Genomic DNA, 25,350 nt, shown 5'->3' on the forward strand with positions numbered 1-25,350 from the left:
AAAGATCTAAAGATGCAACAACTTGCATGGGTTGCTAATATGACTATGTATTTGGCTGCTGGACAGTAAAAAAAGTTGATTTTGAAAACCAATAGAACATGAGAGCCTACTGCTTTCGTGTTAAAATAATTCCCTCAATATTTCTAAGGTCGGAATTTGGCTAGGCTACTTTGAAGTAAGGTAAGACATGACTCATACGTTTTGAAATGTTTTAAAGTCCAGATTTTAAACAATTGCGTTTATTGTTAAATGGTTTCAAATGCTGACTGCCTCCGCTTAGATTGCAAGGTGGGTGATGTTGCGGTACGCAACGGGCACTGTTCTTTCTCTCCTATCTGAACGAACAGTGCCCCGAGCATGTCGACAGAATCAAGCCTTTAGACATGAATAATCCTACATTTTATTTGTCAAACATGGCATTTAGCCTATGTATGTAATTAAGTCTTATTAAAGTTTGGCTACATTTTCTGATGCCTCCGTCATGTCAGCATCGGTGTGGACATGAAAGGCTGTAAACAATACGAATAGGTTGTGTTACAGCCTGAATTCATAATGATTAAGTGAAAACATGTTTATAGACATTTTTGCAAATTTATTGACAATGAAATACAGAAATCTCATTTACATAAGTATTCACACCCCTGAGTCAATATGTTGTAGAAGCACCTTTGACGATTACTGCTTTGAGTTGTATTGGGTATGTCTTTATCAGCTTTGCACATCTGGATTTAGAGATTTCCTCCCGTTCTTCCTTGCAGATCTTTTTCAAGCTCTATTAAGTTACATGGGAGTAGCAGTGAACAGCAATGTTCAAGTCTTTCCACAGATTTAAGTCTGGGCTTTAGCTGGATTCTTGTTCTGAAGCCATTCCCGCGTTGCTTTGGCTGTATGGTTGGGGGTTATTGTCCTGTTGGAATGTAAAGCTTCACCCCAGGTATAAGGTCATTTTCACTCTGAAGCAGGTTCTCATCAAGGATTTGCCTGCATTTGCCTCCATTCATTTATCCCTCTACAGTAGTTTTTCAGTCCCATAGCATGATGCTGCCACCACATTTTTGTCTCATCAGACCACAGAATCGTTTGCCTTATGATCTGAGTCTTTCACGTGCCTCTGCAAACTCCAGGCGGGCTGTCATGTGCCTTTTTCTCACAAGTGGCTTCCGTCTGGCCACTTTCCCATAAAGGCCAGATTGATGAAATGCTGTAGAGACAGACTGTTGTCCGTCGATCAGGTTCTCCCATCTCAGCCAAGGAACTCTGTAGTTCTGTCAGAGTGGTCATTGGGTTCTTGGTAACCTCCCTGACCAAGGTCATTTTTGCCCGTTTGGTCGGGCAGCCAGCTCAATGCATATTCTGTGTACTTTCATAATTTTTTTCCAATTTCTCAATGATGGAGACCACTGTGCTCTTGAAATGTTCAACATTTTAGAAATTGATTTATCCCCTTACCCAGATACAGTATATGCTTCAACACAATACTATCTCAGAGATCTACAGACTGTTCCTTGGACTTCATGGTATAGTTTCTGCTCTGACATGCACTGTCAACTGTGGGACCTTATATAGACAGGTGTGTTTCTTTCTAAATCATGTCCAAACAATTGAATCGGCCACAGGTGAACTCCAATCAAGTTGCAGTGATCAAATTAAATTTGATGCAACTGAGCTCAATTTGGAGCGTCATAGAATAGGGGTGTGAATACCTAATGTGAATTAGATATTTGTCCCCTCTCCCCTCCCCCTCCAGGTAAGAAGTGGAAGAAGACTTGTTGCGTGCCCAGCTTCATGCTGTTTGTCGTGACGCTGGGCTGCCTGATCACGGCCATGGCGCTGCTGGCCATCTTTAAGGTACCTACACAAAAATGTGCACATACACAAGCACACACACTGTGTCGAGCATCTGCTGTACATGAAAAAAGTATTTAAACTACTTTTTGTGTGTGGACCTTGTTACATCTATTTAGGTGCAGCGTGAGAACCTTACGGTGAACGCTGTGCTGATCGCCATGGCCAGCGTGGTGGGCCTGGCCCTCCTGTTGAACTGTAGGACCTGGTGGCAGGTGGCTGACTCCGTCCTCAACTCCCAGAGGAAGAGACTGCACAGTGCCGCCAACAAGATGCACAAGCTCAAGAGTGAGGGATTCATGAAGGTAGTGTAAACCCTTTTTAGCACATTTTCAACGTCTTTTCAACATCCTTTCAACGTCTTTTGCTTTTAGGGAATACTCTGTTTGATAGGTTCCTCTCCAGTTATATTCAAATAGTGCCGAATCCCTAACTTGAGAATAGATGAGTAACTTGTAAATTACGCAGCAATGTCGATACAGACTTTTACATGGAAGTTACATGTAGATCAAATTAATTGATCGAGTTAGGATTTGGCTCATAATGTCGCTAGTTATAAATGCTATTCTACAGTTTTAACATGGTTAAGTATAAATACATTATGTTGTTACGTGATAGTGTTAGGCACTCAGGAGCTAAATGCCTACTACCACTCTCAAAACAGAGATGAATTAATAGGAAGAGACACATTGTCTGTAGTTATACAGTATGTAGTGGTTGAGGGTATGTGTTTGGTTGCTCCAGGTATTGAAGCATGAGGTGGAGCTGATGTCCAAGATGGCCAAGACCATCGATGGCTTCACCCAGAACCAGACCCGCATGGCGGTCATCATTGACGGCCTGGATGCCTGCGAACAGGACAGAGTGCTGCAGATGCTCGACACGGTGTGTGTGTGTGTGTGCGTGTGTGTGCCTTTGCTGTGTGTGCATGTGTGTGTTTGTAACAATGACTGAATAAGATGTTTGTAACAATGGCTAAACACAAAATGTAGGCTATACAATACTATACACAGAACTCACACTATCCATAACCATTTAGGTTTAAATCATTATCCATGACTCACTGGTCATTACTATTGATGGGGGAGAATTGGTACAGTTACATATCGTGATATTATTTTTGACAATATTATATCTATACTTTGACTCCAAGTATAGATAAAAAATAAATAAAAAAAACACTATATATACAAAAGTATGTGGACACCCCTTCAAATTAGTGGATTTGTCTATTTCAGCCACACCTGTTGCTGACAGGTGTATAAAATGAAGCACACAGCCATGCAATCTCCATAGACAAAAATTGGCAGTAGAACGGCCTTACTGAAGAGCTCAGTGACTTTCAACGTGGCATCGTCATAGGATGCCACCTTTCCAACAAGTCATTTAGTCAACTTTTTGCCCTGTTAGAGCTACCCCGGTCAACTAAATGCTGTTATTGTGAATTGGAAACGTCGAGGAGCAACAATGGCTCAGCCATAAAGTGGTAGGCCACACAAGCTCACAGAATGGGACCGGCGAGTGTTGTAGCGCAATAATTGTCTTTCCTCGGTTGCAACACTCACTACCGAGTTCTAAACAGACTCTGGAAGCAACGTCAGCACAATAACTGTTTGTCGAGAGCTTCATGAATTGGGTTTACATGGCCGAGCAGCCGCACACAAGATCACCATGCGCAATGTCAAGCATCGGCTGGAGTGGTGTAAAGCTCACTGCCATTGGACTCTGGAGCAGTGGAAACGCATTCTCTGGAGTGATGAATCACACTTCACCATCTGGCAGTCGGATGGATGAATCAGGGTTTGGCAGATGCCAGGAGAACACTATATGCCCCAATGCATAGTGCCACCTGCAAAGTTTGGTGGAATAATGGTCCGGGGCTGTTTTTCATGCTTCGAGCTAGGCCCCTTAGTTCCAGTATAGGGAAATCTTAACACTACAGCAGAGAATGACATTCTAGACGATTCTGTGCTTCCAACTTTGTGGCAACAGTTTGGGGAAGGCCCTTTCCTGTTTCAGCATGACAATACCCCATGCACAAAGCAAGGTCCATACAGAAATGGTTTGTCGAGATCAGTGTGGAAGAACTTGACTGGCCTGCACAGAGCCCTGACCTCAACTCCATCAAACACCTTTAAGATGCATTGGAACGCCGACTGCGAGCCAGCTCTAATCGCCCAACATCCATGCCCGACCTCACTAATGCTCTTGTGGCTGAATGCCAGCAAGTCCCCGCAGCAATGTTCCAACATCTAGTGGAAAGCCTTCCCAGAAGAGTGGAGGCTGTTACAGCAGCAAAGGGGGGGACCAACTCCATATTAATACCCATGATTTTGGAATGAGATGTTCAACCAGCAATGTCCACATAGTTTTGGCTATGTGGTGTATATACAGTGTATATGTGTGTATGTAAGATGGCGCCGGAGAAGAAGGCAGACGTTTTACGTGCCACAAGCCGATTTTGTTCGTTTATTTCCGTTGTTTGTAACTTATTTCTTTTTTTAAAAACTTATTTTTTACATAATGTTGCTGCTTTTGTCTCTTATGACCGAAAATAACTTCTAGACATCAGGACTGCGATTACACACCACAGACTAGCAGAATCCTTTTTCTTCTTCTGATGAGCTCGACGCGAAAGATATACTGCTTCCTCGGGAACAGGCCCCGATCCCCGTGATCTGCATGAAGAGGGGGTGGAGAAAGAGGGGCCGAAGAGCGGGCTGCCTTCTGAGAATTCGTAGGTGATCGAATAAACCCCCACTCCATTCTGCTAGCAAATGTGCAATCCTTGGAGAATTAAATAGACTTTTACGCGGAAGATTAAACAACCAACAGGACATTAAAAACTGTAACATCTCATGCTTCACAGAGATGTGACTGAACAACGACAATATCAACATACAGCTGGCTGGCTAGAACAGCAGCTTCTGGTAAGACGAGGGGCGGCGAACTATGTATTTTTGTAAATAACAGCTGGTGCACAATATCTAAGGAAGTCTCGAACTATTGCTCGCCAGAGGTAGAGTATCTCATGATAAGCTGTAGACCACACTACCTACCAAGAGAGTTTTCATCTGTATTCTTCGTAGCTGTTTACATACCACCACAGACTGAGGCTGGCACTAAGACAGCATTGCATGAGCTGTATTCCACCATAAGCAAACAAGAAAACGCTCACCCAGAGGCAGCGCTCCAAGTAGCCAGGGACTTTAATGCAATTTTACCAAATTTCTATCAGCATGTTAAATGTGCAACCAGAGGAAAAAGAACTCTGGACCACCTATACTCCACACACAGAGACGCATACAAAGCTCTCCCTCGCCCTCCATTTGTAAAATCTGACCATAATTCTATCCTCTTGATTCCTGCTTACAAGCAAATATAAAGCAGGAAGCACCAGTGACTAGATCAATAAAAAAGTTGTCAGATGAAGCAGATGCTAAGCTACAGGACTGTTTTGCGAGCACAGACTGGAATATGTTCCGGGATTCCTCCGATGGTATTGAGGAGTACCCCACATCAGTCATTGGCTTCATCAATAAGTGCATCGACGACGTCGTCCCCACAGTGACCATACGTACACCCCAACCAGAAGCCATGGGTTACAGGCAGCATCTGCACTGAGCTAAAGGCTAGAGCTGGCGCTTTCAAGGAGCAGGACTCTAACCCAGAAGCTTATAAGACATCCTGCTATGCCCTCCGATTAACCATCAAACAAGCAAAGCGTCAATACAGGACTAAGATCAAATCATACTACACCGGCTCTGATACTCGTCGGATGTGGCAGGGCTTGCAAACCATTACAGACTACAAAGGGAAGCACAGCCGAGAGCTGCCCAGTGACACAAGCCTACCAGACGAGCTAACCTACTTCTATGCTTGCTTCGAGGCAAATAACACTGAAACATGCATGACAGCACCAGCTGCATGAGAGCACCACCAAAGAAAGTTATTTGTTTCTGGCCATTTTGAGCCTGTAATCGAACCCAAAAAATGCTGATGCTCCAGATACTCAACTATTCTAAAGAAGACCAGTTTTATTGCATCTTTAATCAGGACAACAGGTTTCAGCTGTGCTAACATAATTGCAAAGGGGTTTTCTAATGATCAATTAGCTCACACAAGTTTACAATTTTAAAAGGCTAACACAACGTGCCATTGGAACACAGGAGTGATGGTTGCTGATAATGGGCCTCTGTACGTGTATGTAGATATTCCATTATAAATCAGCCGTTTCCAGCTACAATAGTCATTTACAACATTAACAATGTCTACACTGTATTTCGGATCAATTTGATGTTATTTTAATGGACAAAACATTTGCTTTTCTTTAACAAACAAGGACATTTCTAGGTGACCCAAGTCTTTTGAACAGTGGTGTGTGTGTGTGTGTGTGTGTGTGTGTGTGTGTGTGTGTGTGTGTGTGTGTAAACACTTTTTTTTTTAAAGTCTTTGCTAGGTAGTGTTAGCTAGTGCTAGCCGGCTGTACCTGCGCCACAACTCTGGTAGTTTTCATTCTATAGCTTGTTCTCCATTTTTTTTTAAATAGTGAGCCAACATGTTTTAAGCAATTTTATTTCCAAAACAGATTTTCTCATGCTCTCTCTTGTCTCTCTGCAGCAGACATATACAGAGCAATATATTTGGAACATGAAATTGCAATAAAATCATAGTATCAAGTCACATTACCAAGATTAACCTTTCAAAGCCTCTTGCATAAAGCAATAATTGTATGGACTATGGACACAGCGCATACAGTAGCCATCCCCTTTAAGCCTCCCCTATACCCAAGAGTTCAAATTCCTCTTCCCAGCTGGAGTAATAGAATTTCCTCCAGCTAAATGTTATTATTTGGGGAAGAGTCATCCCTCTAGTAGTTTGGCAGCCTCCTATGTGCTAATGAAATGTTCTGTGCAAACGAACCAACACCTCGCCTCCCTCTGAGCTAACTTTCTTATTTTTAATACGAATATTAGAACATTTGATTTTTCAGCAAAGTAAATATTTTTCCATTTTGTTAATGTAGATGTATGATATTACAGAGCTATTGTCACACCCTGACCATAGAGAGCCCTTGGTTCTCTATGGTGTTTAGGTCAGAGTGTGACTAGGGGGGTGTTCTAGTCATTCTATTTCTATGTTGGTGAGTTGTATGCTTCCCAATTAGAGGCAGCTGGTAATCGTTGCCTCTAATTGGGGATCATATTTAGGAAGCCCTTTCTCCCACCTGCTTTGTGGGATATTGTTTCAGTTAGTGCCTATGTGCGCGCTGTACTTCACGTTTGTTGGATGTTTTGTTGTTTTTGTTGATTCACTGTGAATTAAAATTATGTGGAACTCAACTCACGCTGCGCCTTGGTCCGCTCTGTACGACGATCGTGACAGAATATCCCACCTCACAAGGACCAAGTAGCGTGTGACGGAGGTAAAGGAGTTTTGGACCTGGGAAGAAATCATGGGAGGACACGAGATTCTTCCTTGGCGGGAGTCGCTGAGGACTCAGGAAGGACAGCGACGACGCCAGGGACCGCGGCCACAGAAACCCCAAGATTATTTTTGGGGGGAGGCACGAGGGGTGGTCAGCCGAGCCAAGGAGAGAGCCAGAGCCTGCCTGGGAGTCGATGGAGCAGTGTGAGGAGGGATATCGGAGAATGATGTTGGCTAGGAGTATCCTGCAGCGCAGGCGTGCTGAAGAGCGTGACACCAGTCCAGTGCCATCTGCGCCGGCTTCACGCACCAGGCCTCCAGTGAGCCTTCTCAGCCCGGTACGTCCTGTGTCGGATCCTCGCACTCGCCCTGAAGAGCGGGTCATCAGTCCGGTGCCACCTGTGCCGGCTCCACGCACCAGGCCTCCAGTGCACCTCTCTACCCCGGTACGTCCTGTGCCGGCTCCCCGCACTCGCCCTGAAGAGCGTGTGTACAGTCCGGAACCTCCAGCGACAGTCTACAGCCCGGAGCCTCCAGCGACGGGACACGGTCTGGAGCCTCCAGGGACGGTACTCGGTCCGGAGCCTCCAGGGACGGTACTCGGTCCGGAGCCTCCAGGGACGGTACTCGGTCCGGAGCCTCCAGGGACGGTACTCGGTTCCAGGGACGGTACTCGGTCCGGAGCCTCCAGGGATGGTACACAGTCCGGAGCCTCCAGCGACGGTACACGGTCCAGGCACGGCGTCCAGTCCCGCTCCATGGCCGGAGCCTTCCTCTGCGCCGGTGCCCAGTCCAGGCACGGCGTCCAGTCCCGGCGTCCAGTCCCGCTCCATGGCCGGAGCCTTCCTCTGCATCGGTGCCCAGTCCAGGCACGGCGTCCAACCCAGCTCCATGGCCGGAACCCTCCTCTGCGCCGGTGCCCAGTCCAGGCACGGCGTCCAGTCCCGCTCCATGGCCAGAGCCTTCCTTTGCGCCAGTGCCCAGTCTAGGCACGGCGGCCAACCCAGTTCCATGGCCGGAGCCCTCCTCTGCGCCGGTGCCCAGTCCAGGCACGGCATCCAGTACCGCTCCAAGGCCGGAGCCTTCCTCTGCGCCGATGTCCAGGCACGGCGTTCAGCCCGGCGCCATGGCCGGATCCGGGGTCTGGGCGGGGGCTACGACCCACCGACACTAGTCACCCCCCCCACCCTCCCCATCTGGTTTCAGGTTTTGCGGCCGGAGTCCGCACCTTTGGGGGGGGTACTGCCATGCCCTGACCATAGAGAGCCCTTGGTTCTCTATGGTGTTTAGGTCAGAGCGTGACAAGGGGGGTGTTCTAGTCATTCTATTTCTATGTTGGTGAGTTGTATGCTTCCCAATTAGAGGCAGCTGGTAATCGTTGCCTCTAATTGGGGATCATATTTAGGAAGCCCTTTCTCCCACCTGCTTTGTGGGATATTGTTTCAGTTAGTGCCTATGTGCGCGCTGTACTTCACGTTTGTTGGATGTTTTTGTTGTTTCACTGTGAATTAAAATGATGTGGAACTCAACTCACGCTGCGCCTTGGTCCACTCTGTACGACGATCGTGACAGCTATATTAATATGATGATATGAGGACATAGATATGAATAGGAGGGGTTGGAATAGATACAGAATGAGTGATTATCAAGTATAATTAAATTACAGGGACAAACACAGTATAAGCAGATAGTTGTTTTGTTGTGGACACACAAACACACACCGCCCGAGGGTGGTTAGCCCTGTGGCTAATAGACTGTAAATGGAGCACAAACCAGGATCCTGTGACACTTCGACAATGTCTCTCATCAGGCTTGGAAACTCCCTCTGTGTGTGTGTGTGTGTGTGTGTGTGTGTGTGTGTGTGTGTGTGTGTGTGTGTGTGTACGCGCTGTCGACCATCAGGTTCCATCATAGTAATTTAGAGGGGTCTTCAACCTTTTCTTGCCTAGGGACCCCTTCCCAGGCAAACCGGTGACCCAGGGACCCCGATCATACATTAGCAGCAAAGGAAATCTTCACATTTGTCTTATCAGGTGAATGATAATGGCAAGGAGAAGTAATCAACATTTTAACCCTATCAGTCCCAAGACCCCAGCAAAAATCTACTTTTCATTTATCTGACTTTGATTTATCTGCATGTCCAAGCCTTGTACACAAAAGTATGTGAACACCCATTCAATTAGTGGATTCGGCTATTTCAGCCATGCCCATTGCTGGCAGGTGTATAACATCTAGCACACAGCCATGCATTATCCATAGACAAACATTGGCAGTAGAATGGCCCGTACTGAAGAGCTCAGTGACTTTCAATGTGGCACCGTCATAGGATGCCACCTTTCCAACAGTTCGTTAAATTTCTGCTCTGCTAGAGCTGCCTCGGCACTGTAAGTGCTGTTATTGTGAAGTGGAAACGTCTAGGAGCAACAACGGCTCAGCCGCGAAGTGGTAGGCCACACAAGGTCACAGAACGGGACCGATGAAGCGCGTAGCGCACAAAAATTGTCTGTCCTCGGTTGCAACAAGTTCCAAACTGCCTCTGGAAGCAACGTCAGCACAATAACTGTCCGTTTCCATGGCCGAGCATCCGCACCCAAGTCTAAGATCACCATGCACAATGCCAAGCGTCGGCTGGAGTGGTGTAAAGCTCGCCGACAGAAATGGTTTGTCGAGATCAGTGTGGAAGAACTTCACTGGCCTGCACAGAGTCCTGACCTCAACCCCATTGAATACCTTTGGGATGAATTGGAACGCCGACTGCGAGCCAGGCCTAATTGCCCAACATCAGTGCCCGAACTCTGCAGCAATGTTCCAACATCTGGTGGAAAGCTTTCCCAGAAGAGTGGAGGCTGCTATAGCAGCAAAGGGGGACCAACTCCATATTAATGTCCATGATTTTGGAATGAGACGTTCGATGAGCAGGTGTCCACATACCTTGGGCCATGTAGAGTATTTAGCCTCACAATGAAATGTTTTACCATTTTCAGGACAACTAGGGATACAAGTAGAACACAAAACAATTTGATAAACCGTTGCATTCGTGAGTTTTATGGACAAATGTCAATATAGAAAAAGTCAACCAAAGTAAGAAGTTATACAAACAAATTTATATGAATGCTGTAAGTACAGAAATTGTTTGCTCAATGGGAAATGAATATCCAACTAGTTAGTGACAACTGTTTAGAATTTTGAGTTTGTGACAGCAACTATGTGAGATTTATTACAGTATTATAGACACTATGTCCTGAGATTTCCTATGTTCCTCTATGTAGAATAACCCCTTACCTTCTAACGACTCTTGTGTAGCTTGTGAGCGTCATAGAGCACATCATGTTACATGTTCGTGAGAGTCTGTAGCTTAATAGTTTGTAGCTTAAACCATTCGGACTCTACAGACGTTTTGGTAAAAGACCCGGCCCGGGCCCCTTCGGGATCTACCCTTGTCTCACAACCACTGCTCTAGTTCAACCCCCGTTAATCACACAGATGATTGGAGAAATAGACAAACCCACTGGTATAACCTAGAAGTCTGTAGCTCAAACACACAATATTTAAAAGGGGTTAGAAGTCCAAAACGCGCCGGCATTACAGTGGGACTCATTGGGTTAAAATAAATAGATTTGGTAGATCAGTTTTCATTATTTTGACCTCTCCACATTATAATTGGAAGAGGAAGTGTAAACTCTAACATGGCCTATAAGCTTGGATGGTAACTCCAAACACATTTTCACTAAGAGAAGCTGCTTAGCTGGTTAAACAGTGGTTAGCCATGTGTTAGCCAAAATTTTATTTCCCAGTCAAGAAAGCTTACCAGCAGCCTGCGGCACTATAGCTTTTAATGCAAACTATTAAGATCTACAGTGCATTTGGAAAGTATTCAGACCCCTTGACTTTTTCCACATTTTGTTACGTTACAGCCTTTCCCTTATTAATCTACACACAATACCCCATAATGACAAAGCGAAAACAGGTTTTGACATTTTTGCAAATGTATTAAAATAAAAAACAGATACCTTATTTTCATATGTATTCAGACCCTTTGCTATGAGACTCGAAATTGAACTCAGGTGCATACTGTTTCCATTGACCATCCTTGAGATGTTTCTACAACATGATTGGAGACCACCTGTGGTAAATGCAATTGATTGGACATGATTTGGAAAGGCACACACCTGTTTTATATAAGGTCCTGCAGTTGACAGTCAGAGTTAAAACCAAGCCAAGAGGTCGAAGGAATTGTTCGTAGCGCTCCGAGACATGATTGTGTCGAGGCACAGATCTGGGGAAGGGTACCAAAACATTTCTGCAGTATTGATGGTCCCCAAGAACACAGTGGCCTCCATCATTCTTAAATGGAAGAAGTTTGGAACCACCAAGACTCTTCCTAGAGCTGGCTGCCTGGTCAAACTGAGCAATCGGGGTAGAAGGGCCTTGGTCAGGGAGGTGACCAAGAACCTGATGGTCACTGACAGAGCTCCAGAGTTCCTCTGTGGAGGAAGGACAACCATCTCTGCAGCACTCCACCAACCAGGCCTGTATGGTAGAGTGGTCAGACGTAAGCCACTCCTCAGTAAAAGGCACATGACTGCCCGCGTGGAGTTTGCCAAAAGGCACCTAAAGACTCTTTGGCCTGAATGCCAAGCGTCACGTCTGGAAGAAACCTGGCACCATCATTACTGTGAAACGTGGTGGCAGCATCATGCTGTGGGGATGTTTTTCAGCGGCAGGGACTGGGAGACTAGTCAGGATCTAGGAAAAGATGAACAGAGTAAAGTACAGAGATATCCTTGATGAAAACCTGCTCCAAAGCACTCAAGACCTCAGACTGGGGGAAAGGTTCACCTTCCAACAGGACAATGACCCTGAGCAGACAGCCAAGACAATGCAGGAGTGGCTTCGGGACACGTCTCTGAATGTCCTTGAGTGGCCCAGCCAGAGCCCAGACTTAAACCTGATCGTACATCTCTGGAGATACCTGAAAATAGCTGTGCAGCTACGCTCCCCATCCAACCTGACTGGGCTTGAGAGGATCTGCAGAGAAGAATGGGAGAAACTCCCCAAATACAGGTGTGCCAGCTGGTAGCGTCGCTCCCAAGAAGGTTGTAATCGCTGCCAAAGGTGCTTCAACAAAGTACTGAGTGAAGGGTCTGAATACTTACAGTACCATTCAAAAGTTTGGACACACCTACTCATTCCAGATTTTTATTTGATTATTTTCTACATCATTTGGTTTTCAACAGGACAATGACCCAACACACCTCCAGGCTGTGTAAGGGCTATTTGACCAAGGAGAGTGATGGAGTGCTGCATCAGATGACCTGGCCTCCACAATCACCTGACCTCAACTCAATTTGAGATGGTTTGGGATGAGTTGGACCGCAGAGTGAAGGAAAAGCAGCCAACATGTGCTCAGCATATGTGGGAACTCCTTCAAGACTGTTGGAAAAGCATTCCAGGTGAAGCTGGTGGAGAGAATAGCAAGAGTGTGCAAAACTGTCATCAAGGCAAAGAATTGGTGGCTACTTTGAAGAATCTAAAATTTATTTAGATTTGTTTAACACTTTTCTGGTTACTACATGATTCCATATGTGTTGTTCCATATTTTTGATGTCTTGACTATTATTCTAAAATGTAGAAAATAGTAAAAATAAACAAAAACCCTTGAATGAGTAGGTGTGTCAACTTTTGACTAGTACTGTATGTAAATGTGATATTTCAGTTTTTTACATTTAATGCATTTGAAAAATGTTCAAAAACCCTGCTTTACCTTTTCATTATGGGGTATTGTGTGTAGATTGATGAGGGGGGAAACATCTATTTTATCAATTTTAGAATAAGTCTGTAACGTAACAAAATGTGGAAAAAGTCAAGAGGTCTGAATACTTTCTGAATGCACTGTATATTCGTGGGTACTTTTTCAAGGCCTATGCCAGATGGCCGCAGAGCCCCGGTTGAATACCCCTGATTTAGAGAGACAACTAGTAGGGAGGCCCCCTATTTGAATTGCTGTTGCATGTCCCTTTAGAAACAGAATGTGATCAACAGAAATGTGACCCACAAACTCAACCTAACAAGATACTACAAGTTATAGCCACAGTTTACAGATATTAACAAGGTGATGTCAAGTTGTTTTTGTTCCCCAGTTGTGTGTATGACCACACTATGAATCTGACACAAATGATTTCAGGCTTTTATCATTCCAATAAATTCACTACAGATGAGCAGTAGTGGATTATCCCAGGTCTAAATCCTCCTCCTATTCCCCTCCTCCACCAGGTGAGGGTGCTGTTCTCCAAAGGCCCCTTCATCTCCATCTTTGCCAGCGACCCCCACATCATCATCAAGGCCATCAACCAGAACCTGAACAGCGTGCTCAGGGACTCCAACATCAACGGCCACGACTACATGAGGAACATCGTCCACCTGCCTGTTTTCCTCAACAGCCGGGGGCTAAGCACGACCAGGAAGCTGTGCATGGTCGCCCCCACCTCCAACGGAGACCTGGCCAACCCTGAGGGTACACAAGACATATGCATGGCATTTGTTACGCAAACATGAAAACGCACACACACACAGGCCAGTGTTTCTTAATCCTGGTTCTGGGGACCCCAAAGGGTGCACATTTTTGTTAGGGTAAAAAATATAATGTGCATCAATTTGGGTCCCGTGGACCAGGATTAGGAAACACTGACATCACTTTGGGTCCTGTCGACCAGTATTAGGAAACACTGACATCACTTTGGGTCCTGTCGACCAGTATTAGGAAACACTGACATCACTTTGGGTCCTGTCGACCAGGATTAGGAAACACTGACATCACTTTGGGTCCTGTCGACCAGGATTAGGAAACACTGACATCACTTTGGGTCCTGTCGACCAGGATTAGGAAACACTGACATCCCTTTGGGTCCTGTCGACCAGGATTAGGAAACACTGACATCCCTTTGGGTCCTGTCGACCAGGATTAGGAAACACTGACATCACTTTGGGTCCTGTCGACCAGGATTAGGAAACACTGACATCACTTTGGGTCCTGTCGACCAGGATTAGGAAACACTGACATCACTTTGGGTCCTGTCGACCAGGATTAGGAAACACTGACATCACTTTGGGTCCTGTCGACCAGGATTAGGAAACACTGACATCACTTTGGGTCCTGTCGACCAGGATTAGGAAACACTGACATCCCTTTGGGTCCTGTCGACCAGGATTAGGAAACACTGACGTCACTTTGGGTCCTGTCGACCAGTATCAGGAAACACTGACGTCCCTTTGGGTCCTGTCGACCAGGATTAGGAAACACTGACATCACTTTGGGTCCTGTCGACCAGGATTAGGAAACACTGACATCACTTTGGGTCCTGTCGACCAGGATTAGGAAACACTGACATCCCTTTGGGTCCTGTCGACCAGGATTAGGAAACACTGACATAGGCATAGAGTAGACACACACACACACTCGCGTATTCTGACTTGATGTAGGAAATGGTAATAATATATCGTGAATAGGTTGGTTGTTAAAATTAGGTGTTGTGATGAGACATCCCTGATGGTACTGTCTCCTTTTCTCTCTCCTTTTCCATTCCTCTTCACAGGATGGCATGAGGAGATGGACAGGAACCTATCCTCAAACAGTCTGGGGGATCAGGCCAAGTTTGGCAGCAAGACGGCCCTCAACCGCAGGGTAAGCTCTTTCAGCCAGCCAACCCTCTCCATGCCCAGGCTGGACCATAGATCTACCTGCAGAGGTCCTGTAGACTGGCAGAGTTCTGGCACAAAGACAAGTGATACAACAAGGAACATAAGGAGATTGGGCGTCTGTGCGGGCAATGAAAGCTCAGTAAACGCATCAAAATGATGCCTCTGAAGTGGTGTTTATGCTTCTTTTCCCATAGACACAGCTAGAGAAGACTAACATAGAAAGGGTGAGATAATGCACTTAAACCCACAGGCCCGGGGGTGTAGCTAGCTTCCTCTAGCCTTGCGGTGAACATAGTGGAGAGGGGTGGAGGAGGTCGGGAGCAAAAGAGCCTGTCCCCATCGCCGAGGAGTCTCTGCCTGGTAATTGATGTAATGTCTGTTTATCCTTCCTGCTGCGATGCCACACTGCCTAATGACAGGGAGGAGCAGCAGTGGGTCCCAGTGACAAAACGCTGGCATCGGTGGCTGCTGGCGGGAGGCTAAGTGGCCCTGCCTGCTTCCCCCTGCGAGGACCCCGTTTTGTTTGTTTATCTGTTTGTTTGTTTGTTTGGGCGTCTGATTTATTTGCCTGTTTTTTGTCTTCATTTTCCTTGGGTCCCTTTTTTATTTCAGCGCCCACTTCTTTTTGTTTGCCCTCTCTGGCGGTTTCTTGGCTGCCAAGAAGGCAGTGAGTGGGTCTCTTCACAAGTGGAGCTAAGAAGGATGGAAGGATGGAGGGAGAGAAAAAGCTCTGTCTCTCGGCTACTTAATTGCAGAGTTGTGGATCTTTAGCCTTCCAAGATGGCAGGGGAGGGGAAGTGCGGGAGGGAGGCAGGCCAGGCGAGCTCAGACTTGTAAACAGTATTGGCGCTGGGCTCTGGGCTGATGTGAGCTCAAAGTAAGTTTGCTTGTTTGGAGGAAAGATTCCAACTCTTACAGCAGTTTTTCAACATTCAGAGTTCAACAATTTCTCCTGATGGTCTGGTTATACAGAAAAACAAATCAATAAAACAACGATCAACTTTCACCAATCATAGTTCACTCTTTGAGCATGTCCAATGCATCTAAGTAAGGATCAAAGGAGAGCCAATCACCTCCTTTCTGAACCAATACTGGCTATACGCGCTCTCCCTACCAGTTCGGTCGTCACAAGGCAGGCATTAAGTCCACATCAAAGTCCGCTTAGTGCCTGGTGGTGGTGTTCTGAGTGCTTGTGACCTGACGAACGCTCTCATATTTACAGCATTGCTGCACCGTTCAGCAAGCAGCACCTATTGTGGTCCTCCAGACAGCATTCTACTCATTTTGGACTGTGGACAGCTGATGCCTCTGCCTTGGTAGCACACAGTGTATATCCGTGCGTCCAGCCCTGGACATGCCCTGGACATGCCCTGTCGAGCTCAACTGAGATCTCCAGTCTGTTAATTGGGCCCAGTAACAGAGCTGCTTGTGTGTTGGTGGGTAGGGGTTGGGTGTTGGGAAAACAAGGATGGAAGGAGGAAGAGACGGGACTCCGGGACTAGAGGTCACACACCCAGGGAGCCGCTTGTCACAAGGTGCACGGCACGCCACGGGGGGATGTCATCATGAGACTGTCACGTGGTCATGTGAATTGTAGAACACAGGACAGGTCAAACGAGGCCAGTGCTTGCTGTAAATAAATGTTACTATCATTTTGATATGTAAAGCAAACACATAATATACTCTCTGTGGCCAGTTTATTAGCTATACCACCCCGTTCACAAAAATGGTTCGCTCCTGCAGACAGTGAGTCATGTGGCCGTGGCTTGCTATATAAAGCAGGCAGACAGGCATTGAGGCATTCAGTTACTGTTCGATTGAACGTTAGAATGGGAAAAATGAGTGACCTAAGCAAAAATGACTTACTGACTGGTTTGTGGAAAGACCAAGGGCTAATCCAAGTATAAACATGAGGTATTGTGTGTGTGTGTGTGTGTGTGTGTAGGACACGTACCGCAGGAGGCAGATGCAGAGGACTGTTACCAGACAGATGTCCTTTGACCTGACCAAGCTGCTGGTCACTGAGGACTGGTTCAGTGACATCAGCCCCCAGACCATGAGGAGGCTCCTGAACATCGTCTCTGTCACAGGTAACACATCACCTATTAGATTACCTTTATTATCACCCAAGGGGGAGAGTCGACTACTCCCAGCATGGCACTTATTATCGGAAGGGGAGTAGTAGGTGTTTCAACCAACATACCAACGTCACTTCTCATTGGTCCATATTTCCAGGACGTCTGCTGAGGGCCAATCAGATCATATTTAACTGGGATCGTCTGGCGTCGTGGATCAACCTGACGGAAGAGTGGCCCTACAGGACCTCCTGGCTCATCCTCTTCCTGGAGGAGACCGACGGCATCTCAGACCAGATCACCCTGAAGACCATCTACGAGAGGTACGTACACACACATCTGTACTCAAACAAGCACGCATGTACAGGAAGACATACATACACACACACACAGGCAGACACTCACGTTTTAGACTATTTCCGAAAGGTTCTTTTTGCACCACACACACGCAAGTCTCAAAATCGAAGATGAATAATGAAATGTGATGTAAAAATCATGTTGACCAGTAGGTGGCAGCAGATGATCTTCCAGTACATCATATAGGAAGGAGTAAGTCACCTATAGGCTTCTGTGAGCCTACAGCCTAAATAGATCGTTGTTATCGTTGTATTCAGATCATGCAGGGAAATGCATGGAAGTAAGAAGTAGCATATCATTATTCATCTGTTGATTTGAATTGATAAAGTGTTAGAAGCACAGCCAATGCTGGTTTAACAAGGCATGAGAGTGTGGACAAGGGGGAGGGAATCAGCACATAGCCTGAGTCATTAGGATTGCTGCTGTTCTGCCCCAAAAGTTGGCCTTTAAAGGTTGCACTCTGCCACTCAATCACAATACACTAGCGCCCGGGAGTCCTGGGGCGCTGAAGTGTCACCGACACTCAGTGTCACATAGTCATCGTCACCATCCCCATCCTTCACAGAGATTCTGGATGAATAAATGGCTTTGGACAAATGTATGTGAGGCAGCAATGAGCCTGTAATATGCTTGTGCATTAGAAGGGCTCCTTAGCACAGAGCTTTACCTGGGTGTTGGATAGGTATCACCTGAAATGGCCACGTTAGACTACCCCCCATCACTGAATTTTCACCCTTGTCTGTCTCCAAAACGTGACTTACACCGCGTTTAAAATGAATGGCCTCTGCAATGGCAGTTTGTGATTAAAGGAAGCCCCAAACGAACATGGATGCCAGGATGAGCCGAGCGGCCCTTATCTGGAGAGAGATCTCCTAATTGATGACGCTGAATCGCCTCTTTCTCTTTCCTCCTCTTTCTCTTTCTCTCTACTTCTCTTTCTCTCTTTCTCCTTCTCTCTCCTCTCTCTCTCGTTCTCTCTCTCCTTCTTTTCCTCCTCTTTCTCTCTTTCTCCTTCTCTCTCTCCTCTCTCTATCTCCTTCTCTCTCTCTCTCTCTCTCTCTCTTTCTCCCTCTCTCTCCTCTCTCTTTCTCCTCCTCTCTCCTCCTCTCTTGTTCTCTCTCCTCCTTTTCCTCCTCCCTCTTTTCTCTCTTCTCCTTCTCTCTCCTCTCCCCCCCCTCTCTCTGCTCTCTCTCCCCTTATTTCTCTCTTTCTCTCTCCTCTTTCTCTCTCCTCCTCTTTCTCTAATGGATTTTGGTTATTTTTAATGACTGATTTAAAGGATGTTCCATTTTTCTTGAATTTCTAATTGGTCTAAGTCTTTTTCTGGGATGTTTTTGTATAGGTTTTCAAAATAAGTTTTCCAAATTACTTAATCTTGTCTGGCTAATTCTTGTGGCTTTGTCGTGCTTAAATTGTTCCACATGTCTCAGAACTGATTTTGGTCAATTGCGTCAATTGCGTGGTTAGTACCTTTTTTTTTCATTTCATTCAATGCTAAGTCCTGCTTATGCCAAACGATGATTCCACCTGAGTCCCAGCCCCATTTAACATTTTTATGTTTGATTGATGGTAGTAAACTTTTTCTATAGCCTGAGGGACACTGAGTATCTATGTCTCTACGACACCATGGTTCCAGTAGGATTATGATGTCCTGTCCCTTGATGTTTTTAATCAATTCTGGATTTGTTGTTTTATAACCAAAATGTGAAGAGTATAGGCCCTGGATATTCCAAGAGCTGATAGTTAATGATCTCATTTATAATAAGTGATATTCACTGGTTTGAGTAAAGTACATTGAAAAAAAAAAATATATATATATATATATATATACTGCTCAAAAAAATAAAGGGAACACTTAAACAACACAATGTAACTCCAAGTCAATCACACTTCTGTGAAATCAAACTGTCCACTTAGGAAGCAACACTGATTGACAATACATTTCACATGCTGTTGTGCAAATGGAATAGACAACAGGTGGAAATTATAGGCAATTAGCAAGACACCCCCAATAAAGGAGTGGTTCTGCAGGTGGGGACCACAGACCACTTCTCAGTTCCTATGCTTCCTGGCTGATGTTTTGGTCACTTTTGAATGCTGGCGGTGCTTTCACTCTAGTGGTAGCATGAGACGGAGTCTACAACCCACACAAGTGGCTCAGGTAGTGCAACTCATCCAGGATGGCACATCAATGCGAGCTGTGGCAAGAAGGTTTGCTGTGTCTGTCAGCGTAGTGTCCAGAGCATGGAGGCGCTACCAGGAGACAGGCCAGTACATCAGGAGACGTGGAGGAGGCCGTAGGAGGGCAACAACCCAGCAGCAGGACCGCTACCTCCGCCTTTGTGCAAGGAGGAGCAGGAGAAGCACTGCCAGAGCCCTGCAAAATGACCTCCAGCAGGCCATAAATGTGCATGTGTCTGCTCAAACGGTCAGAAACAGACTCCATGAGGGTGGTATGAGGGCCCGACGTCCACAGGTGGGGGTTGTGCTTACAGCCCAACACCGTGCAGGACGTTTGGCATTTGCCAGAGAACACCAAGATTGGCAAATTCGCCACTGGCGCCCTGTGCTCTTCACAGATGAAAGCAGGTTCACACTGAGCACGTGACAGACGTGACAGAGTCTGGAGACGCCGTGGAGAACGTTCTGCTGCCTGCAACATCCTCCAGCATGACCAGTTTGGCGGTGGGTCAGTCATGGTGTGGGGTGGCATTTCTTTGGGGGGCCGCACAGCCCTCCATGTGCTCGCCAGAGGTAGCCTGACTGCCATTAGGTACCGAGATGAGATCCTCAGACCCCTTGTGAGACCATATGCTGGTGCGGTTGGCCCTGGGTTCCTCCTAATGCAAGACAATGCTAGACCTCATGTGGCTGGAGTGTGTCAGCAGTTCCTGCAAGAGGAAGGCATTGATGCTATGGACTGGCCCGCCCGTTCCCCAGACCTGAATCCAATTGAGCACATCTGGGACATCATATCTCGCTCCATCCACCAACGCCACGTTGCACCACAGACTGTCCAGGAGTTGGTGGATGCTTTAGTCCAGGTCTGGGAGGAGATCCCTCAGGAGACCATCCGCCACCTCACCAGGAGCATGCCCAGGCGTTGTAGAGAGGTCATACAGGCACGTGGAGGCCACACACACTACTGAGCCTCATTTTGACTTGTTTTAAGGACATTACATCAAAGTTGGATCAGCCTGTAGTGTGGTTTTCCACTTTAATTTTGAGTGTGACTCCAATTCCAGACCTCCATGGGTTGATACATTGGATTTCCATTGATTATTTTTGTGTGATTTTGTTGTCAGCACATTCAACTATGTAAAGAAAAAAGTATTTGATAAGATTATTTCATTCATTCAGATCTAGGATGTGTTATTTTAGTGTTCCCTTTATTTTTTTGAGCAGTGTGTGTGTGTGTGTGTGTGTGTGTGTGTGTGTGTGTGTGTGTGTGTGTGTGTGTGTGTATGTATATATGTGTGTGTGTGCATGTATGTATGTATGTATGTGTGTGTGTGTGTGTGTGTGTGTGTGTGTGTGTGTGTGTGTATATACACACACACACACACACACACACACACACACACACACACACACACACTGCTCAAAAAAATAAACAATTGTTAGAAAAATTACTTGTGTCATGCACAAAGTAGATGTGCTAACCGACTTGCCAAAACTATAGTTAACAAGAAATTTGTGGAGTGGTTTAAAAACAAGTTTTAATGACTCCAACATAAGTGTATGTAAACTTCCGACTTCAAAATATATATATATATTTTGAAGTCGGAAGTTTACATACACTTATGTTGGAGTCATTAAAACTTGTTTTTAAACCACTCCACAAATTTCTTGTTAACTATAGTTTTGGCAAGTCGGTTAGCACATCTACTTTGTGCATGACACAAGTAATTTTTCTAACAATTGTTTACAGACAGATTATTTCACTTATAATTCACTGTATCACAATTCCAGTGGGTCAGAAGTTTACATACACTAAGTTGACTGTGCCTTTCAACAGCTTGTAAATTTCCAGAAAATTATGTCATGGCTTTAGAAGCTTCTGATAGGCTCATTGACATAATTTGAGTCAATTGGAGGTGTACCTGTGGATGTATTTCAAGGCCTACCTTCAAACTCAGTGCCTCTTTGCTTGACATCATGGGAAAATCAAAAGAAATCAGCCAAGACCTCCAAGTTGAAAAAAAATTGTCGACCTCCAAGGCTGCTTCATCATTGGGAGCAATTTCCAAACGCCTGAAGGTACCACGTTCATCTGTACAAACAATAGTACGCAAGTATAAACACCATGGGACCACACAACCTTCATACCGCTCAGGAAGGAGATGCGTTCTGTCTCCTAGAGATGAACGTACTTTGGTGGGAAAAGAGCAAATCAATCCCAGAACAACAGCAAAGGACCTTGTGAAGATGCTGGAGGAAAAAGGTACAGAAGTATCTATATCGACATAACCTGAAAGGCCGCTCAGCAAGGAAGAAGCCACTGCTCCAAAACCGCCATAAAAAAGCCAGACTACGGTTTGCAACTGAGCATGGGGACAAAGATCGTACTTTTTGGAGAAATGTCCTCTGGTCTGATGAAACAAAAATAGAACTGTTTGGCCATAATGACCATCATTATGTTTGGAGCGAAAAAAAGGGGGAGGCTTGCAAGCCGAAGAACACCATCCTAACTGTGGAACACGGGGGTGGCAGCATCATGTTGTGGGGGTACTTTACTGCAGGAGGGACTGGTGTACTTAACAAAATTGATGGCATCACGAGGAAGAAAAATTATGTGGATATATTGAAGTTACATCTCAAGACATCAGTCAGGAAGTTAAAGCTTGATCGCAAATGGGTCTTCCAAAGGGACAATGGAAGTATGCTTGGGGTCAAAGTTGTGCCAAAATGGCTTAAGGACAACAAAGTCAAGGTATTTGAGTGGCCATCACAAAGCCCTGACCTCAATCCTATAGAACATTTGTGGGGAGAACTTAAAAAGCATGTGCGAGCAAGGAGGCCTACAAACTTGACTCAGTTACACCAGCTCTGTCAGGAGGAATGGGCCAAAATTCACCCATCTTACTGTGGGAAGCTTGTGGAAGGCTACAGAAATGTTTGACCCAAGTTAAACCATTTAAAGGCAATGCTACCAAATACTAATTGAGTGTATGTAACTTCTGACCCACTGGGAATGTGATGAAAGAAATGAAAAGCTGAAATAAATAATTCTCTCTGCTATTATTCTGACATTTCACATTCTTACAATAAAGTGGTGATCCTAACTGACCTAAGACTGACTTTTTACTAGGATTAAATGTCAGGAATTGTGAAAAACCGAGTCTAAATGTATGTTAACTTCGACTTCAACTGTACACACACACATACACCTTTTGTAATGGCTGTTGAAGGGAGTAGACCAAGGCGCAGCGTGTTGAGTGCTCATAGTTGTATTTATTATACTGACACACTATAAACAAAACAAGAAAACGACAGCCAGCAGTTCTGTCAGGTTAACATGAACTAAACAGAAAATAACCACCCACAAACACAATGAAAAAAAAAACTACTTAAATATGGTCTCTAATCAGATGCACCGAGATTCAGCTGCCTCCAATTAGAGACCAACCCCAAACAAATCCAACATAGAAATAGATACCCTAGAATAAACATAGAAATAGAAGAACATAGAACATAACCCCAAAACACACAGAAAAACACCCCCTGCCACGCCCTGACCAAACTACAATAACAAATAACCCCTTTTACTGGTCAGGACGTGACAGTACCAAAGGTGCAGACCCCGAAATGCACCTCAAACAAAAAAGCACACAAAAACAACCCCAAACTTAAAGGGAGGGTGGCCACCGTCAACGACGGTTCTTGTGCTACACCCCCCCCCCCCCTTCCCAATCCCCCCCCCCCCACGGAGGTGGCTCAGGAGCGGGACGTAGACCCCGCTCCACCACTGGCTCACCCCACTTTGGTGGCGCCTCTAGAGCGGGGTCCCTCGCCGCCGACGCCGGACTGGCGGGTGACTCTGGCTGCGCCGGACTGGCGGGCGACTCTGGCTGCGCCGGTCTGGCGGGCGACTCTGGTTGCGCCGGGCTGGGCAGACACGCAGGAGGCCTGGCTCTGGGAGCAGGACTCACCAGGCTGGGGAAACACGCAGGAGGCCTTGTCCTTGACCGAGGCACCGGACAGGCTGGGCCATGGAGGCGCACTGGAGGTCTCGAGCTGAGAGCCTGCACAACCCGTCCTGGCTGGATGGTGACCTTGGCCCGGCACGTGCGGGGCGCAGGCACAGGACGCACTAGGCTATGCCGACGCACTGGAGACACAGTGCGCAGAGCCGAAGCAGGAGATCCTGGCCCGAGGAGACGCACTGGAGGTCTGGAGAGTAGGACTGGCCCAATCCTTCCTGGTTGGATCCTCACCCTAGCCCGGCAGATGCGGGGAGCTGGGATGTAACGTACCGGGCTGTGACCGCGCACTGGAGACACCGTGCGCTCCACCGCATAACACGGTGTCTGACCAGTACAACGCACGCCACGGTAAGCACAGGGAGCTGGCTCAGGTCGCCAACCTGACTCTGCCACACTCCCCGTATTTGGGGGCTGCCTCTCGGGCTTCCTTGCCAGCCGTGTTCCCTCATACCGTTGCCGTTGGTCCTTCCTTCCTGCTGCCTCCGCTCTCCTGGCTGCCTCCACCTGTTCCCATGGGAGGCGATCCCTTCCGGCCAGGAACTCTTCCCACGTGTAGGATCCCTTGCCATCCAGGATGTCCTCCCATGTCCAGTCCTCCTTTCCACACTGCTTGGTCCGCTTGTGGTGGGTGGTTCTGTTATGGCTGTTGAAGGGAGTAGACCAAGGCGCAGCGTGTTGAGTGCTCATAATTGTATTTATTATACTGACACACTATAAACAAAACAAGAAAACGACAGCCAGCAGTTCTGTCAGGTTAACATGAACAATAAACATAGAAATAGAAGAACATAGAACATAACCCCAAAACACAAAGAAAAACACCCCCTGCCACGCCCTGACCAAACTACAATAACAAATAACCCCCTTTTACTGGTCAGGACGTGACACCATTACATATAATTATTATAATACCAGTGCCAATAAAATAAAGAATAGTTGTAAACAGATTAATAATAATAATGGAATAAGCTTGCACAAAAAAATAAGTACAATGAGATCTGCAAGTGTGTGTGTGTGTGTGTGTGTGTGTGGTTTTAAAGGGTCTGTCTAGCTCAGTAGTCTGCATATTACATGCAGTAGTTGGCACACCTCTCTTATCTCTGATTGTTCTAGGTGTCTTTTGCCAGAGGTTACCTCAGCATATGTAGGCTGATGATCTGAATGATACATGGTGTGGACTGCATCATGTGGTGTACTTCTCTGAAGGACAGTGTTCTGCCCGACCCTAGAGTAGTGGTCAGTGCTGTGTTGTGATGGGCCAGGTCCAGTAGTGCTCTGTTGTGATGGGCTGGATCTAGTAGTGCTGTGTTGTGATGGGTCTGGTCTAGTAGAGCTGTGTTGTGATGGGTCGGGTCTAGTAGAGCTGTGTTGTGATGGGTCGGGTCTAGTAGTGCTGTGTTGTGATGGGCTGGATCTAGTAGTGCTGTGTTGTGATGGGTCTGGTCTAGTAGAGCTGTGTTGTGATGGGCTAGGTCCAGTAGTGCTGTGTTGTGATGGGCTAGGTCCAGTAGTGCTGTGTTGTGATGGGTCTGGTCTAGTAGAGCTGTGTTGTGATGGGTCTGGTCTAGTAGAGTTGTGTTGTGATGGGTCTGGTCTAGTAGAGCTGTGTTGTGATGGGTCGGGTCTAGTAGTGCTGTGTTGTGATGGGTCGGGTCTAGTAGTGCTGTGTTGTGATGGGTCTGGTCTAGTAGAGCTGTGTTGTGATGGGTCGGGTCTAGTAGAGCTGTGTTGTGATGGGTCGG

General features: G+C 46.3%; 1 protein-coding gene across 9 annotated transcripts in view; it reads left to right on the forward strand.

The window, feature by feature from the left end:
- kidins220a (kinase D-interacting substrate 220a) overlaps positions 1 to 25,350 on the forward strand; it is a 110,960-nt gene that overhangs the window by 46,826 nt on the left and 38,784 nt on the right. For all 9 annotated transcript variants that reach the window (XM_029713943.1, XM_029713937.1, XM_029713935.1 and 6 more), the window contains 7 exons: positions 1,748 to 1,848; positions 1,965 to 2,150; positions 2,590 to 2,730; positions 13,546 to 13,786; positions 14,865 to 14,953; positions 16,916 to 17,060; positions 17,206 to 17,368. In XM_029713943.1, coding sequence (XP_029569803.1) covers positions 1,748 to 1,848; positions 1,965 to 2,150; positions 2,590 to 2,730; positions 13,546 to 13,786; positions 14,865 to 14,953; positions 16,916 to 17,060; positions 17,206 to 17,368 — 1,066 coding nt within the window. The remainder of the gene's footprint in view (positions 1 to 1,747; positions 1,849 to 1,964; positions 2,151 to 2,589; positions 2,731 to 13,545; positions 13,787 to 14,864; positions 14,954 to 16,915; positions 17,061 to 17,205; positions 17,369 to 25,350) is intronic.

The sequence above is a fragment of the Salmo trutta genome, chromosome 25 (assembly GCF_901001165.1).
Source record: "Salmo trutta chromosome 25, fSalTru1.1, whole genome shotgun sequence".
Taxonomy (NCBI): domain Eukaryota; kingdom Metazoa; phylum Chordata; class Actinopteri; order Salmoniformes; family Salmonidae; genus Salmo; species Salmo trutta.